Here is an 11,959-nt window from a genome sequence, read left to right on the forward strand (position 1 = left end):
ATTCAGCCATGTTCCACGATGTGGACATAAGACTCCTCGACGCGGACATGTTTTTGGCACCCTATAAATAGCAAGTTCGACCCTAAGCTTCCTTACACCAAATTCTTCTCTCTCTCTCTCGTTTGCTGAAGGCGTTCCGAGCCCGACAATCACGAACCGCTGACCGTTTCTAGTTAGATTCTATCCAATCACGCTACTAAAGTGAGTGCATAGTCCTTTTCATTAACATGATTTTTAACACAAGTATTGATTAAAGTATTGAATTGTATGTTTATGTTAGAAATATTTGATATTGCCTGAAATACATGTTAAGAGCATATATGATAAATATATGATGATTTAGGATCCAAAGTAGACTTAAATAAATTAAGAGGGATGTTGGGTAGTATCTCCTTGTAAGTACAAGTGAGATATACATACATGGAGGGAACAACTTTAAAATTTGTCATTGATCCAAGAGTATGGATTAGACTTAATCAGTTGTCCTTAGTCCGAGAGTATGGATAGAACATAATTATTTGTTATAATTCGGGAGTATGGATTAAGAAATAGTTAATTATCCCTAGTCCGAGAGTATGGAATAGGAACAGTTATTGAACCGGGAGTATGGATCAGACATACCCAATCCGGGAGTACGGATTAGGTAAAGTGGTTAATTTTAGATCCGATAGTATAGATCGTATCGTTGTGAGGATCGACGTGGTGGGGTAAATTTGCTTATATATGGCGAAATTGTATATATTTTTTAGTTCTAACATATATATATATATATATATATATATATATATATATATATATATATATATATATATATATATATATATATATATATATATATATATATATATATATATATATATATATATATATATATATATCATGAATCTAAGAGCTTCAGTAGGGTCACATGGCGATAGATGTCTTGTAACATATATGTTAGACAAGAGTCAAGAGGCTAGTTTAAATGGAAATGTAGTCATGGCTCAAAATTTGAAATTTCAATTCCTTATGCCTTATTGAACCAAGTTTCATGTTAGTTTATGCTTCATATTATTATTATTGAAATGATCAATTTAGTGTATTTGATGTTTGATAATGATAGAAATTTAGAATATGACCTTTTGTAATAATGTTGACTTTATAATTCATGTCAAACTGACTCAATAGTCTTAATAAATTTCTGATGAGTTAAACAACACTTGTTTTAGAGTATATTACAGAAAATAGTGATTGTACTTTGAGGTAATTTGCATATTTGATCCATAATTTTTTTTTTTAAAACTCCCACCATCCCTTTAATTTGATTTGGTTGGGAGTTTAGTGCTACTACATTTAGGGGGTGTTTTGCTTAGTTTTTATGGGGGCAAAAGTCTTTTTTGTAAAAAGACTTTTTGTAAAAGAACTTTTTACAAAAGTTATTTTTTAAAATGTATTTGGATTGACTTTTGAACGGAAAAAATCAAAAATTAAAGTGTTGGTTTAAGTTTTACATGTAAAATGACAAAAAAATATATGTTTAGGGTAGATGAGGGGTATATTGGTAATTTAATATTTTTAGTTGGTGAAAAGTTGTGAAAAATCAGGTAATCCTGACTTTTCCAAAAGTTATTTTCCTTTCATCTTTTGAGACTTTTTCTAAAAAGATAAAATCAAAAATTATTTAAAAAACTATGCCAAACACCCTCTTAAAAAACTAAATTTCCCTTACCAGCTATTTTTATGTTTGTAATTAATCAAATAAATAATTAAACAATGAAATACATAGATTGGTCCCATCATCATATCCCACCCCCCAAATCCAGCAAACCACCAGTCCACCACCACCTCATATGTCGACCCTGCCCAACCTCCTTCATCTTACCTAAAATCCGTATTCATCATCGTCAAAAAAAGAGAAAATCAATTGTTTGAAACCAGAAATCCTGCAACATAACAAATCTACAACTTGAAACCAGAAACAATGAAGATGCAGGGTTTAATCTGCAACTTGATATTAGGTTTTACCCGTTTACGTCACAAGGGTCAGAGAGGGACGATTTATATACCAGTGTTTTGTTTTCCACTGTGCATTTTACCTATAGATGATTTGGGACCCATATCACCGGAGAAGAAAGGCGAGATGATCGAATGTTGGATGGAGAAAGCTTATCGGAGAAGAAGAAAAGAGGAAGGGTAACCACATATGAGCGACGAACCACCGCTACCGGAACAAACCAAACCTCGTTCTCATCCATGGCTACGGAGGTAACTCAAGTGGCAATTCATATTGCAGATATCTCTACTGACACACGGAGGTGCTCCAGGTGAAGTGTGTGTGTGTGTGTGTGTTTTGGAATGAAGAAATTGGGGGTTAATAGATTATTGGTGCATATAGTTAGTTACAGAGGTAGAGGTTTGTGTTGTATTGGATGTCGGAGATAGAGGAGAAGATGGTGGAGAAAGTGGTGATTGTTATCGGTGGAATTGGGTATTACAGAATAGAAGAAATCGGAGTATCTGGAGAAGATTGGGCGGAATGTGGCGGAGATTTTGGTACCGGAAAAATCAAGAGAAAGATGAGGAAGAAGGGCTTGGTGGTTGAGGTTTCCAGTAGAGAGAGATGAGTAGGGAGGAAGAAGGGCTCGGCGGTGAAGGTGGCTGATGAGAACAGTGAGCAAGAAAATGGGGCGTGAAGTGTTGTTCGTTTGTAGCTTATCTGAAGATGTGTAGATGATGGGCGGGTTAGGGATGGGACCCACGTCATGTTTTAAACTATTTTTTAATATAAAATAAGAAATAAACAATAAAAAAATAAAAAAATAAAAATAATAATAATTTTGGATGTGATAGGAACGAAAGTCAATGTTTGATAGCGACGAAAGTCAATGTTTGAATATCTATGTGACCAAACATGTAAATTAATTTAAACCATAAGGACCATTTGTGTAATTTATTATAAATTTTAATTTCCCGCTTTCCATCTTTTAATGTAAAATATTTATAGATTTGAATATCATACTTCTTTTAGTCACGCGTATTAATTTGTTCTTTTGTTTAATAAGATGAAGACAACATAAAATTTTGAAATTAGTATATGTTCGTTAAATTTATTCGAACCGTGCCGGTTTTTTTACTAGTATATATGAAATAGTATTAAAAATTAAATATTAAAAGCTAGGAGTCGTTTATTAGAAACCTAAGTCAATGTTTGTATACGAAAGGATCTATCACATGTGTAGGACCTGGGTTTGATGCATTGTAATTTGTAAAAAAAGGCACGTTCTTCTTTAAGGCTATACCGTCCAGTTCAAAGTTCAAAGGGTATTAATATTGAATTTTTCAAACTTGTAATTAATTTTGAATGCTGGTAGTCCACAGAAAGCATCACATATAGAGAGAGAGAGCGCAATTGAATACTCCAATTGAAATCACAATCCCAAGTCGCATTTTGCTTATTCAACTCAATTTGCTTAGATCAGCAATTAATCATGCTCTGACTAAAGAATGTTATTTTGTGGATGCTTACGTTACTTCAGATTTATATAAACAGAGAGACACATAGAGAAAATCTATTTAGCTTTTAGTTTATAGACGCCACTTATGATCAAAATCACTTTTCATTTAAAAACTTTTGATAAATTCTGACCAGTAAGCTTTTAATTACTAGGGTTTTTAACCTCGTTTGAATTCACCATTTTTATAACCCTTTTTGCAGTCAACTCTATGCTCTCTACTCTATATAAATAAGACACTGCCATAGATACTCAAACCCACCAAATTAAACATGAAGAATTTCCAAATGAGTTCTTCTCTCTTCCTCTTGTTTCTAACTCTTTCCTTCTCTAATTCATGGGCAAACTTGTCTTCCCTTGTGGATGCTACACCTAGTACCGAAAACTTCATAATATGCATACAATCCAATTCCAACAACGTCACCTCCATCTCTCAACTCCTTTTCACCCCTGCCAATGCTTCTTTCACTCCTATTTGGCAAGTTGCAGTGCAAAACACTAGGTTCCTTAAACCCTCCACTCCTAAACCATCTGTCATCGTGACACCTGTGGATGAAACACTGATCCAAACGGCTCTATTCTGTGCAAAGAAACATGGGTACGAGATGAGGATCAGGAGTGGGGGCCATGACTACGAAGGCCTCTCGTACACTGCTGATGTTCCATTTGTTATGCTTGATTTCACCAACATGAGGTCGATAGACATTGATGTGGTCAACAGGACCACGTGGGTCCAGCCAGGTGCTACACTTGGTGAACTCTATTACAGTATTTCTCAGAAAACCGACACCTTGTATTTCCCAGGAGGTGTTTGCCCTACGGTGGGTGTTGGTGGGTACGTGGGAGGTGGAGGCTACGGAAACCTAGTGAGGAAATATGGTACTGCTGCTGATAATGTTTTGGATGTTCGCTTTATGGATGTGAATGGAAATATCATGGACAGGAAGTCGATGGGTAAAGATTTGTTTTGGGCAATTCGAGGAGGCGGTGCTTCCAGTTTTGGAATCGTCCTTGCATGGAAGTTGAGGTTGGTTCCGGTTCCCGAAAAAGTAACTGTCTTTATATTGAATAAGACTTCGGAAGAAGGGGTAACCGAAATTTTCCACAAGTATCAATACGTTGCGCCAACTATTGATAGAAATCTACATATAAGAACTCAGGTGTTTGCTGAATATATTGGCAACACCACCAAGAAAACCATACGAATTATGTTTGAAGGAATTTACCAGGGTCCAAGGGACACATTGCTGCAGTTGCTGGACGAAAAATTTCCGGAGCTCGGTGTTACACGAGAGATATGTGAAGAAATTAGAAGCATCCAGTCGACCTCTGTGTTTTGGGGCTTCCCAAGTTCCATCCCAACCGAGATCCACACGAACCGGTCTGCTATATTCAAATTGAACAATAAAAGTAAATCAGACTTCCTTCGGACACCAATTCCCATAAGCGGTCTAAGAAAGATATGGAGACAGCTCATGCAAAACGACGGAGCAGCACTTCTGATGATCAATCCTTTTGGCGGAAGGATGTCTGATTACTCAGAGACAGCAATTCCTTATCCTCATAGAGCCGGGGTGTTGTTACAGATTCTCAAGACTGTCAATTTTAACGGACAAACTTCCGACACAACCCCTACATCGCTTAGGAGGTTAGCGTGGCTGCAAAGCATGGAGGAGGTATTCACGCCTTATGTGTCGAAGAACCCTAGAGAGGCATATTCCAACTACAATGATCTAGATTTTGGTGTTGGAAGTTCTAATTATGAAGAAGCTAGTCTTTGGGGTGAGAGGTACTGGAAAAGGGACAATTTCAAGAAGTTGATTCGAATCAAGGCCAAAGTTGATCCGCATAATTTCTTTCGACGTCCACAAAGTATCCCTGTTTTCTAACACCTCTCTCCAACATTTGATCGTCGCTTGAAGAAGGATTCAATTTAGGGTTTACTTCTGTTGTTTTTTTTAATTTACTAGATACATTGTTTGATTACGTACTATATTTCTTTGTTATACTTTGTGTTGATGGATAAACATGATATTTTAAATTTTTAAAAAGCCTTTGGTAATCACTAATTTAGGCTCGGGTTGAAGTAGGATGATGGAAACTGTCATGTGTTTTAAAATCTTGATCATACACACCTCTTCAATCCTAAATATACCCAAACTTGTAACTTCACATCAAAGACTACTTTCATATTGAATAAAATTTCTCAATGTCCTAAACTTATTCATGAAAAAAATAGTACAAACATCATAATTTAGTCTTTTGCCCATGTTCACATTAAATTAATATCTCCTCAATAATTTGAAATACCACACAAGTTCATAATGGATTCATGTTCACATTAAACCCCAATGATATACCACAAAGCAACTGAGTGTTGTTTTATGCAGTAAAAAAACGTAAATAGACCCTCCATTTTTATAAGAATCAAGCTTTTGGTTGGCTATAATTCATGCTAAATAATTTTCTAAACAATTTCACCTTATATCTCCACTCTCAATAAAATTTATTTACAACAAATCATTTATCAATCAACCCCACACGATCAAGATGCAATCTGTTGAGAAAAAACTCAAAGTTAAAAATATTAGACATATTACACAATTATAAATAAAGGCCTATAGCATAAAATGGGCTAACTATACAATGGGCCAACTTAAATGCTAAAATAAATACACATGCAATACATGTTAGACGTATCATGTAATGTACATGTATGTATTTTAGCATTTAAGTGTGGCCCATTGTATAGTTAGCCCACTTTATTCTAGCTCTTTAGCATTGTAATGTATTTATATTTTTGTAATACGTTTAACAATAAACACTGAAATAAGTCACACCTGTTTCAAACATGGGAATCAACCAAACGGTGTAAACACCGCCAAAGAGGATATTTTCTCGTAACTTTCTGGGATTAAATTTGTATAGAAGGATACCTTAATCGAGAAATTATTAACTAACTTCTTCTGACTTCAATCATATATATATATATATATATATATATATATATATATATATATATATATATATATATATATATATATATATATATATATATATATATATATATATATATATATATATATATATATATATATATATATATGGCTATTGGGTTCTATACAGTATTAACTTTATGCATAACTCTCAACTACAATACCCAGAAAAACTTACACCCAATCCAAATCTCCATCAAATGCACCTATATACGTTTTCCTCTGACGCCAAATGCGGCATACCATCCAGTAAACAATTAATCGGAGGGATTGTGAGAGTCTCCTGTACCCCATAAGCATTCCAACAAAACGGATCATCAATCAATTCCCCTGCAAACGGAAACAACTCCACATCCGACATTGTTATATTGGCACAAGCAACACTGTCGCTGCAAGCAAAATGAATCGGAGGGCTTCTCACATCGTATGTCCCTTTTATGTTTCTGAAAGATATGTCTCTAACATACACAGCTGACGTTTGGTTAACACACTTCTTATTTGTACAGTAGTACTGGTCTATAATGGCGCAATTCCTCACATTCTCCATTTGAATGTTCTCGAAAGCTATCCCTGTTACAGATCCGGCCCCACCTTGCCATGTCTTGATTCTAACTCCATTGTCGGAATCGCGTATTACCACGTTGCGTACTGTTATGTTGGAAACACATGCCTGTGAGTTGCGAACACCAAGGCTTCCAATACTGCAAAATTACGCAACAAATTCTTTAGAGGTTGATGTGAGTACGTAGTAGATATATCATGTTTTAGATAAAGGACTTAATTAATGAGATTAGTCTAGATATTTGTTGAGTCCTAGAGGTACTTATCATATTTTTGATATTTTCTTTTACAAACGTGGAATATTGAATTGTGGGTCAAATGCAAGATATATCCACCTACTTTCATTTAAATATTTATTATAGCACCATACTTTCATTTAAGTTGATTTATTACAACATCGTCTTTGCAACATCTACCAAATTATAGCATTAAATATTATTTTGTATCAGATACCTTCATAGTTAGGTACTTAGGTAGTTCCTCAAAGTATAGAATAAATAGAAGTATGATATTATAAATAATAAGATATATATTGAAGCCTGCCTCTTATAGGGACTAGATTCATATCCTAATTAACCAATAATAAAGATAATAGTTAATAATTTATTATTTTAAAATATATAATAGCAATAAAATCATAATTATAAATTATAGAAAACCAGTAACTATATTAACTTTTGAGAGTTTTGATAAAATACCGCCGACAATAATAAAATTAAGAGAGATGTTAAAATTTTACGTTGTGTCTAAATAAAAAATATTTATATATTTATTTCATATAAGAAAAACTATAATATTTAATATGATGAAAATAAAAGAATCAAAATAAATACGAAATTAAAAGACGTAAAAGAAATAACATGTGAACATACAAAATAATGTATTAACGAAAAAAACAAAAAAAAACGGCACATCCAAAATGAAAAAAACAAAAAAAAAATGGCACATTCAATACATACAAATCATATGAAATCAAATAATATTTCATTAAGATAGTAACTAATTTTAATATTTATTACTTAAATATACTAGATATTAAAGTTAGTTAAGTATATAACTGTACTAATTTAAAAAGGATTATGGTTAGGATTTAGTGACTCTAACTATATCAATTTTGAAATTGCATTCATATTTCTTGCATTTAACCCTAATTAAACTTCTTCTCCAAAATAATACAGTTGAAACTTCTACATCAAGAGTTGCCATCTATAACCCACCTGATCCCATGGCTAGGTCCACAGATAACACCGTCTATATCAACATTCACACAACCCGGTCCTATTGAAATGCAATCATCCCCTGAAACAATTATTGTATGTCAAAAAAACAAAACACTTATTATAAAAATTAAACATATATAACTGATCAAAGCTATAATCACCATATATTATAATTCATATATACCATTGCCTATCGTTGAGTTGTAAATGCCAACAGACTTTGTGTTCTGGATATGTATCCCATCGGTGTTTGGGCTAAGCTTAGGAGAAGAAATGAACACTTTATCTATCATTACCCCTTCACATCCATCAAACTTCACATGGAACATTGGACTATTTTGTATTCGTAGGCCACTCAAACGCAAATTTGAGCTCATAAAGAACCGAATTAACTAACATAGAGACAAAAAATTTAGTTAGATGTTGATCCATACATATTCCCAACATGTTAATTAATGAAGCCTGAATTTATGTTTGTACTTACTGTAGGGCTATCACATGGTCCAGGGAATGTTTTTCCACCAGAACCCTGAAATCGCATTTATTGCTAAAACATCGATATTGATATATACATGCACATGTATAATTAAGTAATTAACCAGGAATATGTTGAATTTCCTAATATAAAACTAATTACCTGATGAGGTTTGCAGGGGAGGTCCCACCATTGTTGGCCATTGCCATCAATGGTACCAGTTCCAGTCAAACTCATGTTATCAAGTTCAAAGAACACAAGCCATTGTCTTCTGCTATCTTTCTTTGGCCAGTTATCTGGTCCAACAGCTGGTGTTAGGATCCCATCTACCTTTTTACATACAAAAACACATTCAATTCAAATATGCGAATGTTTTTCAGTCATCGATCGATGATGCATTTTGAAATATAGATAGAATTTTCTTACTTGAAACACAAGGCCTGGTTTGCAAGGTCCAGAGAATAGTGTGGAAGTTATCATGAAAGTGAAACCGAAGGGTACTAAAAGAGTAGCAGATTCTACTGCACAAGCTGCCTTCCACGCAGCAACGAAAGCAGGAGTGTCATCTGCGGAACCATTTCCAATGGCACCATAATTCTTAACGTCAAAAACACATGATGAAACAGAGTTCATATCATTACCCACGTCTGTTGAAGACAATGACCCTTTGTTTTGGTTCTTGTGGAAAAGATATCTTCCTTCCACATTCATGGTGGAAACGAGCAGGGTCAGGAAAATGGTTGAAAGCCCATGAAAGATCTTCATTGAAAATGACTGAAGAATATACCGTTAGTAGCCTTAATTTATTCGTGCATAAGATAGGAAGTTAGAAAGAAGAAAAAAAGGGCGTTAACAGTAGGGAACTGGTAGAGTGGTTTGGCTTAGTGACAACTGACAACACAGATGCAGTTATTTATATTAAAGCTCAGGAAGTTCTCTGAAAAAAAAATCTCAAGAAGTTTACGGGTGTCATGCCAACAAGGATGTTAACACGTGTCACCTAAACGTTGGTTTGTACGTGGACGCTGTGGCTCCCTACCCTCTCCAAATTTTAATTATTTAATTGCATTATTTTTGACATATTTAGTCGACTTAATTGGTCGACCGAATCTATTAAGCGCTCTTTCTAGATTATATCCATCAACTTTTATCGTACCTAACTCCATTTTTAGCCAAATAAACTTGTAAAAGTAAAAAATAAATAAATAAATAAATAAATAAAATAAAATAAATAAAATAATAATAATAATAATAATAATAATAATAATAATAATAATAATAATAAAATCACTTCATTTTAAGTAGAAATTGCATTCATAGATTTAAAAACATACGTTATAAAACCTTCAAAATAAACTAATTATCAATGGAATACTTCCATGTTGATTAGATAAGAACGTAGTCAAACATATCTATAAGAAGGAAAAGAAATGATTAATTGCACTATACATGTAGCAATCATCCAAGATGAACAAATGTCTTCAAAATCTCCTCAAGAACACCCAAAATCTTCTCCTTCTTAATTCTTTGGTTTGAGTTTATGTTGCATATGTAGAATGGAACCTAGCATGGAATCCCCTAGTCACATTGATGCGGCATATGTTTTACCCCTAGAATGGAATCCCTTATTAAAGTTTATGTTGCACCTGTGAATGAACCAAACATGGAGCCCTTTAGTGAACCCCTTGGTGGATCTAGTGATAGTGAGGGTAGTGAAGATTTAAGTGACAGTGACGATAGTGATTTTTTTGTCGATGAGGATAACTTATTGGATGACCCTGAAGTGGACATGTTGAATTTCGACCATATTTTTTATGATAATTTGGGGTGGATTGGTGATACTCTTGTTACAAAAGACAATGTACTAATGTCTGATGAGGAAGTGGGGTTATCAACACAAATGTTTTATAATCTGGATCATCATCCGATGAAGGTCAAATAAGTAAAAGAAGAAACAAAATTAGGGTTTTTGAAAGGGCATAGAAAAATAATACATCTCAAGTAAGTGACCATTTCTATATAATTCAAACATTCATAAGTTCTTAGGAAGTGAAATACATAATTTACTTACATGCAATAGAGATAAGAAGAGAAATGGACATTGTCAAAAATGATAAAAACAGAGTTAGGGAAATGTGTAAAGGCACAATACAAGATACTTGAAACTTGTGGGAAAGGTGTACCAAGTCAAACAAGTGAGAAAGATGGGCCCTCTTCCCATGTACGGAAAATAGAGTTTGCCTTTTTCATATACATGACAATATGAAGCTGAAGTGGAAGGGTAAGGAGTTTAAATATTGTTTATGGAAATGTGGAACAACATCCATTGTACAACAAGTCACACCTTGCAATGAAGGAACTAAATCAATTGAACAAGGATGCATAGTAATAGCTTAAAGCCATTCCACACTAGCATTGCCCCAGCTCCCACTTCACATGTAAGTCATACATAACAATATCCTTCAATTTTGTTGATTGTATACATCTGAAAAGATTACTGAAAAATTTTGTGGCACATGTGCGTCTATAGGAAAAGCACATTATTATGCATTATTAAGCAACCTTTGTGAGACATTGAATAGCAAACTTGTCAAGGGTCATGACAAACCAATTATAAAATGCTTGGAATTTATTAAAAAGTGCATAATGAAGAAGCTTGTTATTATGCAAAATACAATTGACAAATGTTGTGGCCTACTAACTCATATAGCTACTAAGACTATAGAAAATATCAAAACTGAAACTGCGGAGTACATGGTCATGTTTTGTGGCAATGGAAAGTATCGGGTTACAGGTGAAGGTGTAGACCAATGTGTGGTTGACATAGTACAACATACATGCTCATGTAATAGGTGGGAGGTCACTGATATGCCATGCAAGTAAACCATATCATCAATATCGTGAACCGAGAACAAATCAATGGTAAAGGGTACCTGAAATTGGGTTCACCTTACATACTGGTTTAAGACATGGAAACAGATGTACGCCTTTAAAATGTAACCAAATAATGGGAGGATGATGTGGGCAAAAAGTACTTGTCAAACAAAGTTATTACCATCAAAACTAGGGATGAGCAAAACTAAATCCGAAAACTCAAAACCCGACAAAACCGAAACCGAGAAACAGAAACCAAACCCAAACCGTGGGGTTTGGGTTTAATTTAAAAAAAAAAAAAAAAAAAAAAAAAAAAAAAAAAAAAAAAAAAAAAAGAGTTTT

General features: G+C 33.9%; 1 protein-coding gene, 1 long non-coding RNA gene and 1 pseudogene across 2 annotated transcripts; 1 reads left to right on the plus strand and 2 right to left on the minus strand.

The window, feature by feature from the left end:
- Positions 1 to 1,685: 1,685 nt before the first annotated feature.
- LOC145031697 (uncharacterized) lies at positions 1,686 to 2,702 on the minus strand. The gene is made up of 2 exons (XR_013677003.1): positions 2,076 to 2,702; positions 1,686 to 1,861 (listed from the first exon to the last, which is right to left on the minus strand). It is a non-coding gene; the product is annotated as an uncharacterized LOC145031697 (long non-coding RNA).
- Positions 2,703 to 3,736: 1,034 nt separating this feature from the next.
- Positions 3,737 to 5,477, plus strand: LOC145031705 (tetrahydroberberine oxidase pseudogene; annotated as a pseudogene).
- Positions 5,478 to 5,788: 311 nt separating this feature from the next.
- LOC145031713 (polygalacturonase At1g48100-like) lies at positions 5,789 to 9,614 on the minus strand. Its single transcript, XM_078980322.1, has 7 exons — positions 9,170 to 9,614; positions 8,906 to 9,073; positions 8,753 to 8,797; positions 8,453 to 8,660; positions 8,266 to 8,347; positions 6,666 to 7,188; positions 5,789 to 6,048 (listed from the first exon to the last, which is right to left on the minus strand). The coding sequence occupies exons 1-6, from the start codon at positions 9,506 to 9,508 to the stop codon at positions 6,684 to 6,686; spliced, it is 1,347 nt and encodes a 448-aa protein (XP_078836448.1). The 5' UTR covers positions 9,509 to 9,614; the 3' UTR covers positions 5,789 to 6,048; positions 6,666 to 6,683.
- Between the last annotated feature and the right edge of the window lie 2,345 nt (positions 9,615 to 11,959).

Source organism: Lactuca saligna, chromosome 1, assembly GCF_052625555.1.
Source record: "Lactuca saligna cultivar CGN05327 chromosome 1, ASM5262555v1, whole genome shotgun sequence".
NCBI classification, from domain to species: Eukaryota; Viridiplantae; Streptophyta; class Magnoliopsida; order Asterales; family Asteraceae; genus Lactuca; species Lactuca saligna.

Excerpts from the sequence above, each read along its gene's own strand:
- LOC145031713 (XM_078980322.1), bottom strand. The coding sequence starts at position 9,508 with ATGAAGATCTTTCATGGGCTTTCAACCATTTTCCTGACCCTGCTCGTT. Across the intron at positions 9,074-9,169 it reads AACCAGGCCTTGTGTTTCAA|GTAGATGGGATCCTAACACC; the intron begins GTAAGAAAATTC and ends GTATGTAAAAAG. Across the intron at positions 8,798-8,905 it reads TCCCCTGCAAACCTCATCAG|GGTTCTGGTGGAAAAACATT; the intron begins GTAATTAGTTTT and ends ATGCGATTTCAG.